Below are 23,872 nucleotides of genomic sequence, written 5' to 3'. Positions count from 1 at the left end.
AACCGCAATCCGTTTTCTTCCCAGCATCGCGCGTTGCATCGCGTTAGCTATTTTCTTTCCCGGGTCTCATCATAAACCTTCACCATCTCTCTCTCCACCATTGCGATGGGTCGCACCGTCGACCAGGAGGTGCACGCGGCGTTCGTCGAGTTCCGCGCCAAGGAAGATGATAAGGTGCGTGACTTGTGTATTTCGTAATATTTCACCCCCATCGAGAACCGCGTCACTAACATACGGGACCATCGTTTTACATCTTTTTTAGTGCCTCTCCGTGCAGTGTATCTATTGTCAACAAATCCGTGCAAAGAACACCTCCCGACAGAAGCAACACTTGCTTGAGTGTCCTGGCCTACGCGGTCATCCCAACGCCCCCCCAGCCTACTCAGCCCACTCAGACCCCCAACGGCCTTCCTACCAATGGATACCCCGGCACTCCGAACGGCCCCCCAGCCGCACCACCTGGCCCAACAGGCCCGACGGCCATTCCCACTCCAAATGGCACCATGATCACCAACGGCGTTAATCCTCATGCGACTCCTATGCAGACCCCTCTGCAGAACCTGAACCGCCCGCCCATGCCGACCCCAGGTCCACCCCCGGGACCCCCGGGTTCTGCGCCCCCATCCGCTACACCGTCGCGTCCCACCCCCAAGCCCAAGCCCAAGTCTGCTAATTCAAACCTGCCTGCGCCGCCGCTGGACGACGTGCACGCGGCCTTTGTCGAATTCCGCGCCAAGGAGGAAGACAAGGTAAGTTGTCGCAACAGAAGAGGAGTGCGGACGATTGCGAAAACCGAAATGCTGACCACGCGCGCAATAAACAGTGTTTGTCTGTACAGTGCATCTACTGTCAACAAGTTCGCGCCAAGAACACAAGTCGCCAGCGCCAACACTTGTTAGAATGCCCAACCTACCTCAGCGTCATGAAGGACTCGATCCCAGCCAACAACCTGCTACACACATTCCCCGAAGGCGATGTCGCGCGATCATTGCAGATCCCGGCTCCATCTCTGGAGCTAGATTTCCGCATGAGCATCAAGATGAACCCCAAGGTTGGCGTTGGGGCCAGTATCTGGGGTCACCGCGAATGGGTCTCGTACCTCGGTGGTCAGTGGGCTGGTCGATGGGGCAAGGGAATTGTCCTGGTGAGTAGCCCCGTCTTGAACATTTGAAGAAGTGAGATTCAATCTAACATAATAAAAAAAAATAGCCCGGTGGACAGGATACTCAAATCGTGACTAAGGATTCCACAACCAGTATCCGCGCGAACTACCTCCTTCAGACCGCCGACGAGCCCCCAGCTTTCATCATAATCAAGGCGGACGGCTGGCTCACCGGCGCCAAGGACGTTTTGGAAAAGGTCAACGACTCTGCGATGGCTGACGGGATCAACCCGGGAAGCTATAAATACCGTCTCAACCTTGGCATGGAGACTGGTGATGAACGATACACCTTTTTGAATACCCTGATGTGGATCGGCAGTGGTTGCCGCCGCGGCCAAGAAGGTATGTCGACGCCGCCCCCAAATTTTCTTGATGGCCTCTCTTACTAACGATTGTCTCCCAGTCATCTTCGATGCATTCCGTGTCAACTAAATGCACCCCATGACTTCTTCACTGTCTTGCCGTTCTTGAGCGATGTCTTTTTGCGATGGGAAAAATGGTGTTTTTGTGAACCAATTTCTTTTTTTATGTGGATCCGTTTGAACGATCTATTTCCGCTGTGCCACATATCTACGATTATATTGTAATCGGGCCTGTTCAAACCCAGCTGGCATCGCTGCCTGTATCTTGGTAGCCGGGCCCGATTGGATCCCTTTTATACTTCTGATGTACCTCTTCCTACGACATGTTTTTGAACCGATCTGAGCGAGGGATTCTCCAGAAACCGCTGATATTGGTCCAGTGGGCTCTACCTTTTCTCTTTTTTTTTCTGTCTGTTTTTTATTTTTTTTTACCCCAGTCTTACCCCGGTTTTTCTCTTGCAATGGTGTTATGCCTCTTTTTGATTTTCTCCCTGCTCCCTGCTCAATGTTTATGTTATGGTTACGGTTTTCCCTATCTAGGCTGTTCTCTTACTTTACTCCGACTGATTGAGTCTGCGCTGTTTCCACTCTTCTTAACAGGATGTGCCATTTCAATTATAACTTCTTATCTCGCGTATTGCGTATACCACGCCATGGACCTGTAGGCATAGTTTTTAATGGTTCTGTATTCATGTACCGAAGTTTCCTGGGGTCTGCATTCGTAAATGCTTTCAATTAACTTTTTACCCCGGACTGGCTAAATACTAGTTAGTCTGGTTCTGTTTGGTATGGTTGTGTATGTACATATACAGGACTCAGGCTACTGAAGAAGATCCACCCACCTGCAGGAATCGATCTCCGTTTATACTTTATTTACGCCCCTGGCTAACTAGTATATACCATTGATACTGTTTGATTTCCAAGGTTGACAGCTGGGCAATAATGAGTGTATTATATTACACAATACACCGTATATTCTATCATTGTATGGGATGCGGTATGTATCCGTCCTTTTTCTGACCTTGGAACTTGTAAATTTGTACCGTTTTGGTGCTTCCGTGGAAATGGTTCCCCGCCCGGCAAACCGGTACTCGGCTGTATGTCGGTACTTTGGGCGCCGAGGTATGCAGTATGCGGTAACTAACTTGTTATGTATTCAGTCGTACTTGTATTAGTATGTTGAATTTAAGAAAAATATCGCTTGATCTGGATGTTTAATGTTTGGTATTTTTGGTGATTTGATTTGGAGAATATCTTAAAATTTGCTGAAGATATCTAGTGCATTTCACTTGCACAACATGGTATTTTAGTTGCCGGATTTCAACTGCGAGTGAGAAAGGTAAGGGGATTCGACCCCTGTCATTGGATCTGGTTACAGTATTCAAAGAAAATACTCAGGTGCTTGTATTTAAAATCGGAAGTGTTGTTGTTTGGGTCTCTTTAGCATGCAATGCTATGTGATTAGCCTAGATAATGACGGAATGACACTTCTAGCTAGACACTGGCAGTTTGATCTTTTGCCACAGCCTCGTGCGCTGAACCCGCCTCTTCACAGCTGCACCCCCCTAATCACACTTCGCTCCATTCTCTAGCAAGTAGTTCATGACCGACTTATTGCGACTGTGATTCGCAGCTCTCTCCAACGGAGTCGCTCCATCATCGTCTTGCAGATTGACATCGGCTTCGTACCTGATGAGCCACTTGATAACTTTCACGTTCTAGGGGGCCGCGACAGCATAATGTAATGAAAACATCAAAGACCTTCCAGCTATACTACCATTTAGTCGATAGAGCAGCTTGAGGTACTTAGCTAGAAAATATTTAGATTTAGCCAACGCGTTGAATTGACATGAATTGAGCCCTGGAGCTTGAAGATATTCATTTGTGACATGAATTGAGCCCTGGAGCTTGAAGATATTCATTTGTGACATGAGCTTGAAGCAGAACATAGCCCAAATAAAAGTATAGAGGCGTGAGATCAGTCAGATCAGAATCACAAGGTACGACCTGGACTAACAGCACCCATCCTCATTTCATTATGCTCCTCATAAATGTTTCTCTCATAAGACACCGAAATCTCCTGCGTCTGCTTGATGCCACCAGTTTTGGCTAGGATGCTTTTCTCGCTACTATTATCGCCCCGGTCTAGAAGAGTAATGGGCTCACCAGCAAAATAGTGATATCGGTCGGTACTGGGGGTATCTCGATTCTTTCCGCGATTTTTGGCAGTGATGCTGTAGATTCCCGAGACAGGATCGTCTGTTCGGTCGAAGGTAGATCGCATGCGGACGAGGAGGATTCGGAGGGCTGGGATAGATGCAGCAAATATTGTTAAGCCTGTTTCTGCGGATGCCCAGATAATGATGCTCGAGCAGTAATCTGACTGGTGTTAGGGAAACTTTTGATACGGAGGTAGCTTCACTCACAGGTGAAATCTTGGACTTGAGAAATATTGACAAGCTTTGAGGTCTTGACAAATGCAGTGGCAGCAGCACTTTTGAGGGTTGGTTAGTCTTATCTTCTTCCAAGTTATACCGGAGAGAGTCTTACAAGACACCGAGACTCATTGCGACGGCAATGCCGAACTTTTCTCGTTTCTTCATTTGGAGGTTCCAGATAACAGCCCATGGAAGGAGAGCAAGGATGAAGTCCATACATCCTGAATAGGCTCCAGCAGTAAGGGCGATGTTTTCAAAGATAGAAGTTGGCCAGCATTGAGCTGTAGCCATGAGCTTCGTATTCCAGAGAGCAGCTGCTGGTTTGCACTGAGCTAGATAACAGACCGCACAAAGCCACATGATTGAATTCATGGTGATTATGATGAACCATAAAAAAACCTTCATCCATACCTGAGTCACGATTCTCAAAAGAGTTATGGCGAAGGAAGTTTTGCTGAGAACACAGCCGATGATCACGATGACGAACGATATGTAGACGAGTTTCAGTGCGGGAGGAATGATAGATGGATCTTCGATGGCTTCAACATGTTTTCCGATTACTCCTAGCTGGACGGCTTTTGTTATGAGTACTGTATAGACAAGTTGTAGTACCTATTGTACAGGTCAGCTAGTCTAGGACTTGGGAAGGGGAGAGGTAATGGTGGAATACCCATGCAAGACCGACGACTAAATCGTCCCATCCAAGCCCTCGACTCAGTGCGGTTTTGCACCATATACGCAAAGCCAATACCAATCCAGGCACGAGAACCAAAACCCAGCAGACTGCTAGAATGATTGGGCCTTGGTTTTGGCCGTCAAATATGACAGATGAAGACATTTTCAATGGAAGGTATCGAGCCGCTGTAGCCAAAAAATCTCAATTGAATAGAATTAGCATCGGAACTTACTCCCGTAAGATAAGAACTTTCGGTTTTATTCAATGGCAGTTACGGTGAGTATTCTTTTCGAAATGAAGCATCGCAATGATCCAGTTTGAAGAAGGATGGAGGTTTTGTGTTTGCCTCGTGCAGGAAGAGAATTCGTTCCTGAAACTACAAATCTCAATCAGAAAAGAAGAAAGGAGATACTCTAGTTGATTTTTACGGAAATAAATTCCTAACTTTTTGCAAATGACAGGTACGAAGATGTTCGAACGAAATGATCCAAAACGGCATTCCGGAATGATGATCTTCCACAACGTTACTCGATGCCACGGTCAAGGCAATATCACAGGAGGTCAAAGATATAGGGACCAACAGCCATTTCGCATGTACCAGACGTGACCCATCACATCCATTGATTCCAGGCCCTGAAGAACGCCTTTCTCCAGGGCCAGCGATCCGAGAGCATCAGTGACAGGTGGGGCTATTGCTAAACGGAGTTAGTGGATGTTTATCTGAAACGGTCAAGCATGTACTGTGATGTTGGGAATTGTCCGTGCGAAGCCGCTGGAGCTGTCACCAAAATTTAGCATTTCATGTTCATTAAGGAATTGTTTTCTTCAATATACCCCTGTTTGAAGATGATGCCCTGAACATCTCCAGACTGGATTTATCAATGAGTTCCCTAGCCTCTCGAGTCAAGCGCTTATCCCTCCTGCTGCGACCACCTTTGCCGGGTCCTGAACGATTTGTGGACATGAGTGATTCTGCCTCAGAGGTGAACGGGGCTTCAACATGGCGACGATTGGAGCGACGAGGCGCACTCGTGACCGGAGGCGAGGCGGTGAATGGTCTCAGGAATGTAGGCGGCAGACGAAGGGCCAGTGCATGGTCAGTGCCGGTCGATGACGATAGATCCGGTTTTGCAAACGATCAATCGAGTGGCGGGGTCAAGCTGAGGCTGGGGAGTTGTTGTCTCCCGTAGCGGCGGCCCAATTGGAAAAATGCCTATTTCTCCTTATTTTTCTTAATGCGTCACGAGTTTTGAATTTTCTCAACCGAAGATTCTTGAAATATGAAGCTGAAGTGGCAGACTTACGAAGCAGAGCGACAGAGCGATGCTTAGTTCTATGAAATAGCTCTTCAGCAGCCCTGTTTTGGCGCGCAGTTGTATTCCTTAACAGTGACTGCCTCACCGGTATTTTTGATGTTGTTGGATGGAAGTATATATTCTCTATCCTTGATATGTATGCGGGGTTTACCTTGCAGATTGCCTGAGTGAAGGCGCTTCGCCGACTTGATCGCGAGGGAAGCAGGGCGACAATGGATTCATATGAGTATAATATTCTGAGTTAGGTCCGCATATTCGACGAAGCTATATGTACATTGGCATATATACTGTTTAGGTTCACTTTCCCCGTCGATGGCCTATTTCGTCTCTTATATGTGAGTCTACGCAAGTCACCACTCGAGATACGGGAGTGAGTATGTGTGTAATGAATCAAAATAGATCGATATCGCGAACGATGTGCAGGATACGCTACCACCTGCGCAGGATGATTCAGCGCATACGGAGTACAGTTCTCCTGCTTCGTGTAGTAATCGGGGTATTTTCAGAGTAGCATCCCTGTAACACGCTAAAATCGCCAATATCGCCTTCCCAGCAGGGGCTTGCAGATAGTTAATGGTTCAATTGGCCCTCTTGAATACTAGTGAATACCGATATCCAGTAACCCGACACATACGACCATAGGGTGTGGTGAACAGGGCTTCCCAGCCGTACTTAAGCCACACGCCAGCAGGTCAGTATTATGATGGGTGACCATATGGGAATCCTAGCTGTTGTATGTCCGCGTTCACCCATTTCTTTTTGATTCGTCGGGCAAGTGCCCTTGCCGCTTTACTCTTCAGTCCCTTCAGACTTGGCCACTCGGCTAAACCTGCCGTGCTTTTTATCATCACGCCAAACCCCAGCCGCATTCATGGCCTGCTCCAGTTGCTGACGGGAGGATTAGGTTGCCATCATCACTGCCTGGTCCGGTACTGGCTACGTTATGTGAGAGGACGCATTGAAGATCCTGTCAGCAATGAACGAATAGTTATTCACTAGTGTGGTCGTTCTCCTCACTATTTTTCCAACTGCCCCCCTCCAATCCGTTCACGCTGAACTCCTAAGCCCTGTAAGCGCCATGTCGGTCTGTTGCGTTCTATCTCTACTCCACTCAGGGGAAGAATATGAATTACTAAGTCCCGGATCATCGCTAAGATTCCCTCGTCTTCCTGCACGCATCCCCGTTTGATTGGCATAAGGACTTTCTAAATCTTCCAAATTCAAATTCAAGCTCGCTGGGCATTGTTTTGGTTGCAACATCTGGTCCTACAAAATGTGGGAAGGCTTAGATGCCAAAAAGGACTATCTAGCGGTAGAATAAGGGAAGCAAACTGGAAAAGCACAAGGTCAGGGCTAGGCCGCAACACCAGGCCCTCACCAATAAAAAACTCAGGTTGGAGACATTGGACCGTGAGCGTTTACATGCAAAAGCCTCTTGCTGACTGGACGACATGATTGGGAGTGGTCAACGCCAAGAAAATGCCTCCCACATTGCCCAGCGTGGTTGTGGGCGTGCAGGTGCTTGTCGTAGAACAGCAGTCTTGGGCAAAAAGTGAGCCAGGTCGGTTGCCGACACAATGGGGCTTTGGTCTGGTCGCCAAGACATTGTCTGCCTCTCAGCTGAAGGCGGGGCAGATTCTTATCTGCTGCCCTCCACGGCGCTAAATTAGCGTAGTAGATTGGCGGCAACCCATCTGGAGCATTCTGTCGGTTCCGTGTGGGGGTGAGATTAGCAGTTCCAAGGAACGGATCGAGAGAACGGTCAGATTCAGCGAAATTAGTCACTTTGAAATACAGGGTGTGAAATCGTTTACCCCGTCCCCTCGCGAACGATATGCAGGAATTGAAATACAGGGCCGCTCGAAATCAGCTTCACCTGTTATTTTCCTTTTGAAGTCTATTCTGAAACACGCTACTGTACTTATTTGTTTTGTAACATTTCAATACTCGTCGGTGAGCAGTAACTTTCCTGAAGCATAAGTATAACCTTTGAGTGTCCAATGGTTGTGTTTATCATAAGCGCTTCCTTCCGCTTTAGTAAAGCTGGGTCAAGATGCCATCGAGTTATTGAGCGCTTGTTATGGGTGACAATTATAAAGCATGCGCCTTTGAAAATACGAAGTATCGGGTTGAGATGGTCCAATTCTTCTGTATATGGGTATATCACCTGAGAGCGGGGTAGAATGGAACTCGAGAATTCTAACTCCTGACTTACCGACCTCTTCAAACTATCGAGCAATAGTCATGGCCGCAACCATTTCCTACGACGGTACAAACTTTGGGCTCCAATTAGGAGTATTACACGGCAATATTGGGAGTGTCACGATTGGTTAGTTGAATGATTCACACTATATGATATATGACTCAACTAGGAACGGCCTCAGGACAATCGGCATCATTGGATCAAGTATGTCTCCGGGACCTACAAACGACCTACCCTTACGATGATAAAGAGCGTATCAAGAAAGCCAACGGCGGATTGCTCAAAGACTCCTACCGCTGGATTCTCGACAACGAGGCATTCAAACAATGGCAATGCAACCAAAGCAATCGTCTTCTCTGGATCAGGGGAGATCCTGGCAAAGGCAAGACGATGCTTCTGTGTGGAATCATCGAAGAGTTGACACGGTTATATGGTGATGGTGCGACCATCTCGTTCTTCTTCTGTCAAGCAACCGACATGCGAATCAATAGCGCTACATCGGTCCTACGTGGATTGATATATTTACTTGTCAAGAAGAACTCATCGCTTCTCCGCCATGTCCGTGCTCGGTATGACCCCACTGGGAAAAGGCTCTTTGAGGATATCAACGCGTGGAGTGCTCTTACATCGATCTTCACGAAAATCTTGAAAGACTCATCTCTGAAAGATGCCTATATTGTGATTGATGCGTTAGATGAGTGTCAAGACGGTCTCCAAGACCTTCTGGATTTGGTTGTCGAAAAGTCATCGGCGCATCCACAGATCAAGTGGGTAATCTCTAGCCGGAACTGGCCTGATATTATCGAGCGTCTCGATGCTGCTAGCCAGATAGCTCCGATCCTATTGGAGCTAAACGAAGCATCTGTGTCTGAAGCTGTTAATGCATTTATTCGACACAAGGTAGACTTACTCGCGAAGAACAAGGGATATAATGCCGAAACTCGCGAAAGGATCAGGTGTCACTTGTTGTCAAACTCACAGGGAACTTTCCTTTGGGTGGCCTTGGTCTGTAAAAGCCTTGATAAAACACCGCGGCGGCACGCTATAAAGAATCTCGGAACATTTCCTCCTGGACTTGATGCTCTATATCACCGAATGTTCGATCAAGTTTGCGAGTCAGAAGATGCAAAGCTCTGCAAGCAAATCCTGGGTACTATATCAACAGTATATCGCCCTATCACGCTGAGCGAGCTAGGCTCCCTTATTAAAGAGCGAATTGATTGCTATTATGATCTTACTACCCTTTCCGAGATTGTTGCTGTCTGTGGGTCATTTCTAATATTACGAAACCACACCGTCGCATTTGTTCATCAGTCTGCAAAGGACTTCCTACTCAAAGAGACACGCACTGAGATACTCCCTAGAGGGTTAGAAGGTGAACACCACGCAATCTTTTCCCAATCTCTGGAGGTCCTTAATAAGACACTTAGACATGATATTTTTGATGTCAAGCTACCAGGAACTTCCGCCAAGGATGTTAGCATACCCAGCCCGAATCCACTCGCGACAGCTGAATACGCCTGTATGTTCTGGGTGGACCATCTTTACGCATGTAGATGTAACGCCAACTATGAATTGAGTCGGAACGATAGAGATTCATTGGATGGATTTCTGCAGCGGAAATACCTCTACTGGCTCGAGGCCCTGAGTATTTTGAGAAGTCTTTCCGATGGCATACAAGCAATAAAAAGGCTCGAAATTTTGCTTCATGTAGGTTGTACCGATCATATGAAGATGAGTTTGATTTCTAACAAAGGATTCGCTCTGAACAGGGGGATGGCGAGTCAGAGAGCCTATTAGAACGAGCTCGAGACGCCTCCAGGTTTATTCAATATCATCGAACAGGAATTGAGAATAGTCCTCTACAAGTATATTGCTCATCTCTCGTCTTCAGCCCATCAAAGAGCCTCACCAGAATTTCATTCCAGCATGAGAGACCGAATTGGGTGTTGAATAGTCCCATGGTGGAGGAAGATTGGAGTTCCTGTCTTCAAACTCTCGAGGGGCATAGTGGCTCGGTCGACTTGATTGCCTGGTCGCCGGATGGCAGCCGACTTGCATCAGGGTCGGATGATAATACAGTCCGGATCTGGGATCCAGCCACGGGTCAGAGCATGGTCACTCTAGAGGGGCACAGTAAATGGGTCAGCTCGATTGCCTGGTCGCCAGATGGAAGCCGACTTGCATCAGGGTCCTCGGATAGAAGTGTCCGGATCTGGGATCCAGCCACTGGTCAGAGCGTGTCCACTCTTAAAGGGCATAGAGGTTCAGTCTTTTCGGTTGCCTGGTCGCCAAATGGAAGCCGACTTGCATCAGGGTCGGATGATTATACGGTCTGGATCTGGGATCCAGCTACTGGCCAGAGGATATTCACTTTTGAAGGACATACTGGTCCAGTTTCCTCAATTGCCTGGTCGCCAGATGGAAGCCGACTTGTATCAGGGTCCTATGATGATACAGCCCGGATCTGGGATCCAGCCACCGGCAAGAGTATCTCTGCTCTCGAGGGGCATAGTGATTTGGTCAGCTCGATTGCCTGGTCGCCAGATGGAAGCCGACTTGCATCAGGGTCCCCAGATAGAAGTGTCCGGATCTGGGATCCAGCCACTGGTCAGAGCGTGTCCACTCTTAAAGGGCATAGAGGTTCAGTCTTTTCGGTTGCCTGGTCGCCAAATGGAAGCCGACTTGCATCAGGGTCGGATGATTATACGGTCTGGATCTGGGATCCAGCTACTGGCCAGAGGATATTCACTTTTGAAAGACATACTGGTCCAGTTTCCTCAATTGCCTGGTCGCCAGATGGAAGCCGACTTGCATCGGGATCTTCTGATAGAACTGTCCGGATCTGGGATCTAACCACCAGTCGGAGCATATCCACTCTTGAGGGGCATAGTGATTTGGTTAAGTCGATTGCCTGGTCACCAGATGGAAGCTGGCTTGCATCAGGGTCCTCCGATAGAGCGGTTCGAATCTGGGATCCAGCCACCCGTCAGAGTATGCCCACTCTTCAGAGTATGCCTACTCTTAAAGGGCATAGAGGTGCAGTCTACTCAATTGCCTGGTCGCCAGAGGGAAACCAACTTGCATCAGGGTCGGATGATTATACGGTCCGGATCTGGGATCCAGCCACCGGCCAAAGCATATTCACTCTTAAAGGGCATAGTGATTTAGTCAGCTCGATAGCCTGGTCGCCAGATGGAAGCCAACTTGCATCAGGGTCCTATGATGATACAGCCCAGATCTGGGATCCAACCATCAGTCAGAGCATTTCCTCTCTCAATAAGCATAATGATTTGGTTAAGTCGATTGCCTGGTCACCAGATGGAAGCTGGCTTGCATCAGGGTCCTCCGATAGAGCGGTTCGAATCTGGGATCCTGCCACTGGTCAGAGTGTGTCCACTCTTAAAGGGCATAGAGGTGCAGTCTCCACGATTGCTTGGTCGCCAAATGGAAGCCGACTTGCATCAGCGTCCTATCATGATACAGTCCGGATCTGGGATCCAGCCACCGGCCAGAGTGTATCTACTCCCAAAGGGCATAGGGAACGCTGGATTACCTGGTCGCCAGATGGAAGCCGACTTGCATCAGGGTCCTATGATGATACAGTCCGGATCTGGGATCCAGCTACCGGTCAGAGAGTGTCCACTCACAAAGGGTATAGTGAAACGTTCTACTCATTTACCTGCGCCTGGTCGCCAGATGGAAGCCGATTTGCATCCGGGTTCTCTGATTACACAGTCCGGATCTGGGATCCAGCCACCGGCCAGAGAATATCCACTCTTAAAGGACATAGTGGTGCAGTCTCCACGATTGCCTGGTCGCCAGATGGAAGCCGACTTGCATCAGCGTCTTCTGTTCGACCATCTTCTGGTAGAACAGTTAGAATCTGGGATCCAGCCACTGGCAAGTGCATCTCCGTTCTCAAGGGGCATAGTGATTTGGTCAGCTCGATTGCCTGGTCGCCTGATGGAAGCCGACTTGCATCAGGGTCCTCGGATAGAACCGTCCGAATCTGGGATCCAGCCACCGGCGAGAGCATGTCGACCCTCCATACTGGCCTCATCAGCTTCCTTAAATTTGATCAAGCTGATTCAAATCGTCTGCACACCAGCACTGGTACATTTGACACAATCTCAGTGGCTCTTGAGACGTCTGCGCCTGACAGCTTCATCCAACCTTTCGGTCATTGTGGATACGGACTAAGTGACGACCGTTCCTGGATAACCTGTAATGGACTCAACCTCTTGTGGCTGCCCTGGGAATACCGCCCTCCTAGTTTCCATCACTTTGCTATATATGCAAACACAATGGCTATTGCTTGTTCATCAAATCGTATCATCTTTCTCGCGCTTCCAAAACAATGTCCCATTTTTACGCTTTGATGGGTATGTACGTTACCGTACAGTATAATCTTTCTTCCAGATTGCGAATCCCTGCACGCCTGTCTTTACCTATTCAAAGGTACATTTTCCTATTCAATACAAGGAAATATTTAAACCGAAGCTCATTCATCCCATCGTTGATTGCAATATTTGCTGTGCTGTGGGAATAAGCTTTGGGTTTAACAAGGTGTCCCTGGTGGAATTTTTGATTAGTATAGTTAGTTGAAATTTGATTTATGACCCATAGAATAGAAGGCCTCTCCGCAGTTTCCTTTCGATGTCATCTAGATAATGATTTATCTACGATCCGTACATCTCATGCCTAGCTTTCGGCAGGTGTGATGTATTAAGTAGCCCGTTCGGAGGTCTGTTCAGTGAACCCGTGTGGACACAATGCCCACCTCGTTCCAGCTTCCCCATATCCCATTATACCACATCACCCAGATTGACCGTCGACGGATTTCCGCTGCCAATACCTACCATAAGACCGAATCTGATTGATTGGAATTCGATTCAACCCGGTGCAGAAAAAAAATCAGCCGCCTAGTAGCAAACCCGGATTTGAGGACGACAGTGCTATCTGGACTATAATGAAGCAGGCGTATTTCAACAAGGTTGGTTCATGAAAGCGGTGGCTCCCATTCTACGGACCAACTCACCTCCAATTCCCGGCGGCCGACCGCGTTTAATAACCCCGTTCATGCTCAACGTGCTGTGCGATTATCTGCTAGAGAAGCCAGATCTATACCTAGACGAGATGGCCGAGTTCCTCTATGATGAGTTTGACGTGCTTGTGTCTACATACACAATCAGTCGAGCCCTCCAGTCTCAAGGTTGGACGAAAAAGGTAGCGCGGCGAATAGCACAAGAGAGAAACACGGATCTCAGAGATGACTATTCTCATCAGCTGTCAGATTTCCGGTCGTATCACTTGGTCTATATAGACGAATCTGGATGTGATAAACGGGCTGGCTTTAGGCGGACAGGCTGGTCTCCTCGCGGGGTCGCACCTGTCCAAACAGCTCGTTTCCAGCGGGGTCAACGATATCAGATTCTACCTGCGTACTGCCAGGATGGTATTTTGATGTCTCGAGTCTTCCAAGGATCAACCGATGCTAGCTTGTTCGAGGATTTCATCGAACAACTCCTTCATCATTGCGGCAGATGGCCCGAACCAAAGTCTGTCCTGATCATGGATAATGCGTCTTTCCACCATACTGACCGTATAAGAGAACTTTGCGATAATGCCGGAGTCAAGCTACTATACCTGCCACCGTACTCGCCCGATCTAAACCCAATCGAAGAGTTCTTCGCAGAGCTCAAGGCATTCATTCGCCGGAATTGGCAAAAGTGTCAAAGCCAAAACTTTAGGGACTTCCTTGATTGGAGTCTAGATGTCGTAGGGGCTAGAAGAAACAGCGCCGAAGGCCATTTTCGACATTCTGGCGTTGAATTGGAAGAATAATGAAGATATTCAAGATATATTGAAGTATAATACGAATGCTTTCTTGTCACTTAATCAACTAGAAACTCAATAACTAGAAACTCAATCCATTCAAATTGACATTTTCGTAAGCCGAAGCTCGAGATATGAACTGGTGCTAAAGTAGATTCTCATTTCTTCGCTTACATACATCATATTAAGTAGAGACTGAACATATGTCTGGTCGTTTATTGCCGCCAATGAGTTATCGCCGACAAGACATGGACCGAACGCCAAGAAGGCACTGTAATATATACACGTATTGTAATCGAAGGGTCGATTCCATTGCACCCAGTTTTCGAGCTAGCGCCTTGGCAGTGGGGCCCAGAATCAAGAAAAGAGTGTAAATTGGTGAATATTATGCAAAGACTCTTTGGAGGTATAACTGAAGTCGAACATCACTCTACTGACTCAATAACCTAAGAGGCAAATAATCTAGAAATCCAATAATCTGAGAACAAACTGTAACAGGCTCAAAGTTAATGTGCAAAATAATGTCTCTCGCCCCGCAGAAACATGAAAACGTCAGTGCCAAATCCTCTTCTTTACAATAGGATGTCTAATCTGTAGGCAAACAAAAAACGCTCCTAGTATTGGAAGCTATCATCTTAGCAGACATTTTAGTAGAGCAAGCTTGAAATATAGATTAGAATTCAATGGGTTAAGCTGCCCCGGAATTTAGTTCCTCAGACTGTCTAGCTTAAAAAGGGGTTGCTAGCCTCAACTCTCCCTTTAACATTTAACTAACATAATTCCAATGTTGAATATGTACCTGATTAAAACGAAACGTCATCGATGTTATTATCTGTTAGTGAATTCGGGTAAAGCAAAAATTCGGTGATAAACGTCGGCGGCCGACCGAATCGCCCGATTCCCCTTACCAACCTGCAAAAAGGTGGGACATGATGAGATACGACCGCGGAAAAGGAGCGCTTTCGTGCGGGGTAATCAATCAAAGGGTTGACCAACTTCGCTGCTATCTTCTCGACCTTCAACTCTCTGCCCCGTGATTATTGCTCTTTGCCTTTTCCTTTATTTCAATTTAAACGCCATGGCAGCGCCGTCGCGTGGTAGCCAAGCATGCGGCTCATCTGCTAGCTTCGATATATCTAATGAGCACCTCACATTTGTTTCTCAGGCTATTGATTCCGCTTCCGCGGAGCTGCGAAGATTAAACCTCGAGGTGGGTTTGAAGATAACTTTCTCCAGAATATGTGCTGATACTGGTTAAAAGATTTGGAATAATCCAGAATTGAAGTTCAAAGAGGAAAAGGCTTGCAAGCTCCTCACCGAATGGCTCCAATCGCAAGGGTGGACGGTAAATACTGGGGTCTACGGCATCAGCACGGCATTTGAAGCGCGCTTTTCGGTGCTCGGCGGCGGCCGAACTATTTGCTACAATGCTGAATATGGTTCGCAATACAATTCATCAAGAAACTATGTGCTCTACATCAGAGAGATGCTGATTTAGACTACGCACTTTTAGATGCCCTTCCCGAAATCGGACATGCCTGTGGCCACAATCTCATCGCTACATCAACCCTCGCGTCTGGAGTAGGTGTCGCATCGGCAATGAAGCACTTCGGTATTCCTGGAACGCTAGTTATTATCGGCACCCCGGCCGAAGAAACTGGCGGAGGAAAGTACATCATGGCCAACAATGGAGCGTGGAAAGATTGCGACATCGTGATAATGACCCACCCGATGCCAGATTTTTCCAGCTCGCAGATGTTGACGAAAGCATCATGGAAATTCAGGGCGAAATTCCATGGTAGAGGGTCCCATGCGGGAGCGGCGCCTTGGGATGGTGCGAATGCTTGTGATGCGATTGTCATGGCGTATAATGGCCTGGCATTGCTTCGGCAGCATGTTAAGAAGACGGAGAGTATTCAGTCAATTATTTTGGAAGCGGGGAAGGCGGTTAATGTCATTCCTGATTATTCTGAAGGTCATTTCTCCCTTCGTGCAGAGGATTCCGTGTCGGTTGAGAAATTGCGAGAACGGGTTATCCCTATTTTCCATTCGGCTGCCGCAGCGACTGGCTGTACGGTGGAGCTGTTCTGGTGAGTGACCAAAGGTGGTGTGAGATCTGAATAGGCGGGTGTTAAATGATAGATCCAGGGACGCTCTATATGAAGACGTGGTGAACAATATGGCCCTCGCCAATCGGTACACCAATTACATGCTGAACGGCCTCGGATTTGACCCGGCTGAATTCGTGGACCCTGCCACTCAGTCCAAGGCTGCTATAGGAGGAAGCTCGTGGGTTCCTTCACTCTTGTTGTTATGCGCTGAATGGGTCGTACTGACTGAACCAACTCGATGCAGTGATTTTGGCAATTGCTCATATCTGAAGCCCGGCATCCAAACGCTATTCAAGATCAATGCGACCAACATGCCGCATACACCGGAGTTCCAGCAAGCAGCGGGCAGTGATTTTGCACACACAGAAGCGCTCCGAGCGGGTAAAGCCAATGCGATGGTAGGAATCGATGTGCTCTTGCACGATGAATTCTACCAAGCGGCACAAAGGGAGTGGGAGAGCTCGATGGAGGCGCGGGGGCGTAGATAACCTCCAGTGAGGTAGAACATTCTCAAGGTTGACTTGGGATCAAGGTGAGACATCAATATCCAGTTACTACTTACATACGGTTGTCAAATCCATATTCGCCTCCAAAGTAACCTAGCACTGGCAGAATGAGTCCGGTATGATGGTCAACCACAACATAACTATAGAAGGGTCCGTCTATGAAGTGTTCTGGCACACAACCTTAATAGGGCGAGCTAAGTGCCCATTGGATTCAATTGAAATCTTATGACATTGATCAAGCTGTAAATGCAAAATGTGTACTAGAATAGAATACCACCGCGCACCAAGTCTGTGCAACTCCATATCGAAAGCTGGAAGGTAGTGTTACAATCCCACGCGGGGATCGACAAGCGAAATAGTAAAAGGACGGGGTATGTGGGCCCCATGTCCGTCCGGACAGGGTGAGACCTTGTCAAACCAGGGTTTCACGGCATAGGATGGCAAATTCCAAATAATGGTTTCAGCCGAGTAGCATTTGCCATGAGGATTGATCAAGGGACAGGTTGGGGCGGGGGTGATGGTGATTGTGGTGTTGGTGTTGTAGTAGGCCAGGATAAGAGGGCTCATTCTTTATCAGGTGACCAAAATAAAAAGATTGGCCAGGCCAGGAAACCACTGTAATACCGTGCCGTAGATGGTAGAAGATCGAAAAGCAAATAGGTCGTCAAACATATACACATGAGGCGTCACGTGGCGACACTCATTTCTCGCGAGGGATATGCAGAGTCTCGTCTTTGCTGGCAACCAAGGCAATCAGGGCTGCGCCAACACCGCTTCCATCCTTGGAGATACCAATGCGGATCTTCTTGTCACCCGCAACACCAACCTGGGGAACCTCACGCAGGGCCTCGCGGATGTATCCCTCGAAGTTGGGGTAGAACTCTACGAGACTACCGTCCACACCGATATCGATAACACCCTCGGTATCGAGCTTGCCACTGTCAATGAGGATGGCGGCAATGGGGACAGCACTAAGGCGGGCAGCACGCTTTCCGATGGCGTGGACGAGGATCTTGACAGCCTCGCATTCAGCGTCGCTGGGGTTCTCGATCTTCAGGTGATCCTTGAGAGCGGCCTTTACGTCGACGAAATCCTTGGTAGTGTCGGCCTCGACTTGGCTCAGAAGGCTGGTGTCCAGACCCCACTGGCGGTAAAAGAGGGAGTCGGTGGGAAGGGAAACCTTGGAGGTTTCGCAGGCCTTGAAGATAGCCAGCTTAGGGTCGTTGTGGATGGCCAGGAGCGCGCGGCGCAGAATCTCGCCAAGGAACATGCCGGAAACACGCTTCTCGAACATCTGAATTCCGGGGTTGTTGCTCTCAGCATCGAGGTCGCGGTCGTAGACGGTGCTAGGCAGAACGCTCAGGTGGTTGTCGAAGCTGCCCCATTCGGCGTTGATGATCATCTCCCCAGTGGACTTGTCGTAGTGGGCGTCCTTCATGTGTTGGAGCTTAGTGATCTTATCAATCTTCTCGACGTAGGCACCGTTGGTACCGGTACCAAAGATAGCGCCCAGGAAGGTTCCGGTCTCGCCGGGGGAAGTGTAGGAGCGGGCCATCAGAGTGCCGACGGTATCGTTGACCAGAGCAGCCACGCGGACGGGGAGTTCGAGTTCATCAATGGCAGACTGGAGCAGAGCGCAAACGTCGTGTCCGACGGCATCGGGGATGTTGAAGCCCTTGGTCCAGCGGATCAGGGTTCCGGAGTTGATACCGAACTGGCGCACGGGGAAACTGAAGGTGAAACCCAGATCGAACAGGTCCTGCTCGTTGTTACCGGCAAGGCGGCGGCGGAGGTGTGCCTCAAAGTGCTCATTGTGGTGGATACGCAGGAAAGACTCGATCTGGCGGGCGAGGAAAAGGAAGAGGTCCTTGGAGGTACCGGAGGCCATGAGTTCCCGGGGGATCATGATCTTGGACTGGGTGAGGGAGAAGGTGGTATCTCCGTGTAGCTGGACGGAGCAGACGCGGAAGTTGGTACCGCCGAGATCAACGGCCAAGTAGAGGCCCTGCATAGAGGTTGGTGAGAGGTTCATGATTGCGCGGGGGCCTCAAACGAAACGTACCTTTTCCGTGCCATTGGGGACTGCGGTCACGAAGGTTGGGATTTGGCTCAGAGTGGTGTTCTCCTTGGCCAGACCCTCATTCTGCTGGCGAATATACTCAGCGACACCGCGCTGGACCTGCTCAGCGGGGTAGTCAAATTCGCGCGCGATGCGCGTGGCCTCAGCCAAGAGTGACATGATGGATGATAGGTGGGGAGGAGCGGAGGTGGAGGATCACAGAGAGGAATAATCGAAAAGGAAGGGAAAGTAGAGATTGAGAAAGAGAGAGAGAAAGAGAGAGTAAAGAAAGGGAATCACAGAGAAGATGTTAAAAGTGTGGACGAGAGTAGAGAAAGAGGAGGAAGAAGAAGAAAAAGAAGCGCAAGTGGGATGGCGGGGTCCATTTGGGTGGATGAGGTCAGTCCCCCCCCCCAGCCAAGAGTATGGGAATCTCCGGGTTCACCGGACTCCTCATCAATGGCTTTGACTAGGGCTTATTTCTGGCCGAGATCATTGTCGCAGACGGCATCTTTTTTAGAAAACATGCTCTGATCTTGTCCATTTTGATTTGCAGTGGGTAGAGAACTATTCTCTCTGTGCTTCTTCACTGCCGAATGCAGCCGTGGCCCTTCATTCTTGCGGGGTCACACACGCACCTGGTGAAACCGCTTGTTTCCTCTGTCTGTCCTCCCTACACCTAGCAGTAGCAGTGTGCCGGTAGAATGAAATGTCCTATTTTTTTTTCTTTTTTTCTTGATTTTTCCCCCCCTCCCCAAACAGCCCATGACGCAGGCAACTGTCGAAACTACGGAGATGACAAGCTGTGGAGGGCTCTGCAGGCTGTGACTGGTCAATGGCCCGAAACCCACGTTTCCCCCGGCTTCACCGGTGAGCGACACTGGTTAAGACGCGGGCGACACGGGGGATGCAGGGGACGGGCATTCATTCGCACAGCGTCACACCCGGGGAAACTTTGGAGATGGGGAAATCTAGGGGTTCAGGGGTGCATATCGCCCGTCTGCAGAACATATTCTCGAGTCTCCCAAGTTGAGTTAACTTCAAGTTACTACCATTCCCCGGCTTCTATTGACAACCGTTCGTTCGCTTCGAGGGTGTCTCGGGACGACTCGGCATGCACTCGGGAAGCCTTGGATAGGCTGGATAGGCTGGATGGGCTGGCGAACCCGAATAGCGGCCCGAGTTTACAATTCAGTCCCGAGAAACACGGATTCCATCGATTTCGGTGACTAAACAGTTCCAACACCTGCAAGACACTTCCCGGTATTACGAGTAGTCGTACTGTAGGTATTGTAGTACTGTCCTTCGGTACGGAGTACTTCTCCAGATGTATTGCAACTGATCGACACAACGATCCTTGCCTGTCAAGGTATACGCTTGACAGTCCACACCTACGTAGTGGATTTCCTATGCAAAGTCTTGGCTTTCCCGTTCCGTTTTAGTGCTCACTGAGTAGATCTGAGCACTTCTCTGAGCGCGCTGAGCGGATCAGTGGTCATCACGTGACTTCTCTGAGCAGTTCTCTGATCACTCTGATCACCCTGATCTGCCCAGTGAGCCTGATCTCGGTGCTCTGATTTTCTCTCTGAGCATTGCTTACATGAGAGCCAGCGGTCTGACTCAAGCACCCACTGGCGAATATAATCTTGTGGGAAAATTAATCCTATAACTCTCCTGGTCAGAGATAGGGAAAGCTCTCTTATAGCGGCCAATGAGCAGGCAATAGGGCTATAACGCTTTGCTGCTCCTAGGAGCTTGAATACTAAATATTACTTTTACTTCTTTTCCCTATTCTCCTACTGATCATAGATCCTGGGAGCCAATAGAATATAATAAGCCTTGTAATCATATTGAGGGCCTATAAAAAAGCTATACTTTAGAAGCTGTATTCAATACGTACGTTTACCTTAGTGTCCTTAATTATAAATAATATATATCTTGTTTTCCTCCTTTAAATATAATATATTAATTAGTTGTGCCCACTTCTTTAGTACCTGGTCGATAAGAGAGCCTTCCGCTCGAGTAGATTCCACGGGACTGACAGGCGTGTATACCTGCAACCATGGAGTCCAAAAGAAAACCACTCACTAATCTCATCAAATTCAGAGGTATGAAATGCCCTCTTCTATTTGTATCCACAGTGAAGAAAAGTACAGTAATCATCAGCTTAGAATAATTGTAATTTACAGAAGCATCATGCGAAAACACCGCCGAATTTTCGTGAGATATGCCTCATCAAGAATCGAAATGTACTTGTTTTTTGTATTACTTTGGAATATTACATATCGCAACGCTGTTTATCCAAGCACTCTGAATATAATGTCAAAACTATTTTCACGAAACTGAGTCTGACAGTGTAATAGTTTCACACATCCAACGCCGCTGCTGTATTGCATCGGCAATAGCGGTGTAGGAAATTTAGCATTGACTATCAACTACTGAAAGCAAGAAAAAACATGATACTGGAAGAAAACGCAGAATAGTTCTGAGTGATCTTTTGTCAGGATGAGGAATTCATGTACTGGCTATTACTGACCATATCCAATAGAATCAGATGATCGATTGTAGGTGTTGTGATCGGTTGAGCGATCTTAAGGGTCTCTATAATCGAACTATAGCGTGTTTATGACAGCATACTAAAATGAATTAAGTGAACGATGAGTAAGCCTGTCCTGAAGGGTCCTAGTGGTATTTAACCACTTCTTCATTTTGTCATGATAAGTGGCTAACTGGCTGCAACCTTCACTTCCATCTCCTTAGAGGTACTTCAACAATTTCTTAGTAACCGGGGTCGTAACTAAGGCAGATACTCGGAATCTTTGATGGATTTAATTCCTTGGGCATTTTCGTGATATTCAATAGCCTCGAGATACTCTTCCTTGAGCTGGCCGTGCTCGTCGTATCGATGTGGTTGTCTGAGAGAAATCGAAACAACATTGAAAACACTGGATGACTTCTTGAAAATATCATCCATCTCTTCAAGAGAGCGATAACGCGTCTCTGGGTAGAAAAAGTAGACAACTGGGAGAATTGCCGCGTTTCTAGTATGTGTTAGCTTTGGTGCCGCTTTAACAGAGCCAAAAGCATTGCCCTGAAAGACTTACATAACAGCAAACACGATATAGAATTTGTAGCCTATGGTTTTGAAAGCAACCGGAGTTATCATGACGACAAGGAAATTGAAAATCCAGTTAGCGCTGAAACGTCACTCGTTAGTGAAATGGCGTTAAACAGCCCAAAGCCACCATTAGAATTTCTCGTACCTTGTTGACAATGCATTTGTTGGCGCTCGAATACGCAATGGTACAATCTCAGCCGGATATAGCCACGGAATCCCTAGCCAGCCAATGGCAAAGAACGTATTGAAAACGAAAAGGAATACGACATGAGCAGGTCCACCACCCGCATGTCCGGCATTCAAAGCCCACAAAGTCACTGTAAGACAAACCATTGACAATGACATGCCTGTAGTCTATCACAACGTTGTTATAAATCTGGGCAGCCACTGTTTATTTTGGAAAATCAGCGACCACTTACTGCTAGGAGCATCAACTTACGACGCCCAACGCATTCAATGATGAAAATAGGTATCAGAGAAGCCAAAAAATACTCTGTCCCGTTACAGGCCGCTAGAAGCTTAGGAAGGTTATTGCCTGACAGATTAATTTGGCTGAAGAGAATTGGCGCCTTGAAAAATCAGTCAGTAGGTGAATGAGGACCAGCGTTTCTCCGCATGAATCATACATAGTAAGTGATGAGATTTATCCCCGAGATTTGCTGGAACACCTGAATGATGTAAGCGAGCGCAACTCGGTGAAACTCGCGGTATTCGGTCATTTGAAAAAGACTCTTATAGGACCCCCTTGACATTTCGAGAACAGTAAGCTTGACGGACTCGAATTCGCTTTTTATGAATATGTCTTCACGGGACTTTCCATTCAGCGCTTCGAGGACTTCAAGCGCATCGTCGTCTCTGCCCTTCATGACAAGCCAACGGGGCGATTCAGGTAGGTTGAGTACAGTTCCCCATATGATGGAGGCAAAGACTATCTGGAAGGCCACAGGGAAGCGCCAAGCGACCTCCTTCTCTCCGATCCAAGTCATCCCTTTTGGGCCATCAGCGTCATCTGTCATTATTGCTCCCGGCATCAAGACGAGGCGAACTTACCATAATTGATCCAGTAGCTAGTTGTAATCCCCGCGGTGATTAGCATGCCTTCTATCATGACCAATTTTCCCCGTGCATGGGCAGATGCAGTCTCAGACTGCCAGGTGGCTGGAATGACACTATTAGTTATAACATCGCCCTGTAAGTAGTGCAACTGAAATACTTACGAACAGTGCTCGTGCTCATCCCATTGCCCCATCCCGTCACGATTCTTCCAATAAGAAACTGGGGTAAGGTGTACGATGTGCACTGTAATAGTGCGCCAACGGTCATAATGATGGAACCAAAAAAAATTGTCTTGCGACGGCCCAGGGAATTTCCGACAAATATTGTGAACAAAGATCCTAGAAAACATCCTAGGTTGTAGGCGGCCACCGTGATACCTTGGTATGTTGAACGAGCTTCCGATTCTATAGCGTTGATACCCTCCGCGTCAGGATTTATCTCTGGGAAATGCTTTGTAAATGATGGCAGATCCAAAAGGCCGCCAGTCACACCCTGGTCATATCCGAAGAGACTGTCCGTTATGTAAGCAAATATACTAAAACAAGCATGGACTGGGACCTCACAAAAAGTCGAGACCAGCTATCCAACTGATGGCAAGGTTGAGGGAGTTACCTCGCAAGCCAAAATATTTGGTAATACCAAGCATCCTGTGGACGACAAACGGCGGGGCAAAATCAGGAAGTGCAAGCAGAAAAGGTAATCAATAATAAGCTATAGTGACTGGGAATAAGGAGAGGAGTTATATCCCCTTCATATAACCATTATTTTACCAGGTTAGTATGCGGTATATGGTCAAACCTAGACCCCGCTCCTTTGCCAACTCTATTTAACTCCAAATCCATCCAAAAGCAACTGCTATTTATCCAAATTTACGGCGTTTCGTGTTGCCAAATGTAATTAAAATGCGCGATTATTGGGTTAAAGTGTTCTTGCTCGGCAACTGTATGAAATCCTAGCTCCTGGTTAGGATGCTGTAGGCGAAAGGCTGAACGGAGAATGGTTTCAGTAGTTCAGTCGGACATCAATC

The 23,872-nt window shown here is 47.9% G+C and overlaps 7 protein-coding genes across 7 annotated transcripts; 3 read left to right on the top strand and 4 right to left on the bottom strand.

Annotated features, from left to right (window-relative positions):
• Positions 1–105: 105 nt before the first annotated feature.
• Positions 106–1,594, top strand: N7481_010463 (DUF3237 domain-containing protein; the record flags this gene model as incomplete). Its single annotated transcript, XM_057269682.1, has 5 exons — positions 106–194; positions 263–749; positions 824–1,144; positions 1,210–1,504; positions 1,566–1,594. The coding sequence occupies 5 exons, from the start codon at positions 106–108 to the stop codon at positions 1,592–1,594; spliced, it is 1,221 nt and encodes a 406-aa protein (XP_057116856.1).
• A 1,923-nt stretch (positions 1,595–3,517) lies between these two features.
• Positions 3,518–4,800, bottom strand: N7481_010462 (uncharacterized protein; the record flags this gene model as incomplete). Its single annotated transcript, XM_057269681.1, has 4 exons — positions 3,518–3,903; positions 3,951–4,018; positions 4,075–4,574; positions 4,633–4,800. The coding sequence occupies 4 exons, from the start codon at positions 4,798–4,800 to the stop codon at positions 3,518–3,520; spliced, it is 1,122 nt and encodes a 373-aa protein (XP_057116855.1).
• Positions 4,801–5,199: 399 nt separating this feature from the next.
• N7481_010461 (uncharacterized protein) lies at positions 5,200–5,602 on the bottom strand (the record flags this gene model as incomplete). The annotated part of the gene is made up of 2 exons (XM_057269680.1): positions 5,200–5,327; positions 5,473–5,602. The coding sequence occupies 2 exons, from the start codon at positions 5,600–5,602 to the stop codon at positions 5,200–5,202; spliced, it is 258 nt and encodes an 85-aa protein (XP_057116854.1).
• Positions 5,603–8,313: 2,711 nt separating this feature from the next.
• Positions 8,314–12,539, top strand: N7481_010460 (NACHT and WD40 repeat domain-containing protein; the record flags this gene model as incomplete). Its single annotated transcript, XM_057269679.1, has 2 exons — positions 8,314–9,805; positions 10,027–12,539. The coding sequence occupies 2 exons, from the start codon at positions 8,314–8,316 to the stop codon at positions 12,537–12,539; spliced, it is 4,005 nt and encodes a 1,334-aa protein (XP_057116853.1).
• Positions 12,540–15,073: 2,534 nt separating this feature from the next.
• N7481_010459 (M20 family metallopeptidase) lies at positions 15,074–16,594 on the top strand (the record flags this gene model as incomplete). The annotated part of the gene is made up of 5 exons (XM_057269678.1): positions 15,074–15,205; positions 15,257–15,434; positions 15,509–16,085; positions 16,144–16,284; positions 16,351–16,594. The coding sequence occupies 5 exons, from the start codon at positions 15,074–15,076 to the stop codon at positions 16,592–16,594; spliced, it is 1,272 nt and encodes a 423-aa protein (XP_057116852.1).
• Positions 16,595–17,312: 718 nt separating this feature from the next.
• glkA (glucokinase glkA) lies at positions 17,313–18,851 on the bottom strand (the record flags this gene model as incomplete). Its single annotated transcript, XM_057269677.1, has 2 exons — positions 17,313–18,617; positions 18,675–18,851. 2 exons carry the CDS (start codon positions 18,849–18,851, stop codon positions 17,313–17,315), a joined length of 1,482 nt encoding a protein of 493 aa, XP_057116851.1.
• A 2,617-nt stretch (positions 18,852–21,468) lies between these two features.
• On the bottom strand, positions 21,469–23,491 carry N7481_010457 (sugar porter family MFS transporter; the record flags this gene model as incomplete). Its single annotated transcript, XM_057269676.1, has 8 exons — positions 21,469–21,712; positions 21,776–21,868; positions 21,935–22,143; positions 22,209–22,358; positions 22,416–22,777; positions 22,840–22,947; positions 23,007–23,356; positions 23,409–23,491. 8 exons carry the CDS (start codon positions 23,489–23,491, stop codon positions 21,469–21,471), a joined length of 1,599 nt encoding a protein of 532 aa, XP_057116850.1.
• Positions 23,492–23,872: the final 381 nt, after the last annotated feature.

Source organism: Penicillium waksmanii (genome assembly GCF_028829765.1).
Source record: "Penicillium waksmanii strain IBT 27052 chromosome Unknown utg000009l:1.0-4314994.0:1.0-4318279.0, whole genome shotgun sequence".
NCBI lineage: Eukaryota > Fungi > Ascomycota > Eurotiomycetes > Eurotiales > Aspergillaceae > Penicillium > Penicillium waksmanii.
This window is presented reverse-complemented; position numbering and strand designations above follow the sequence as displayed.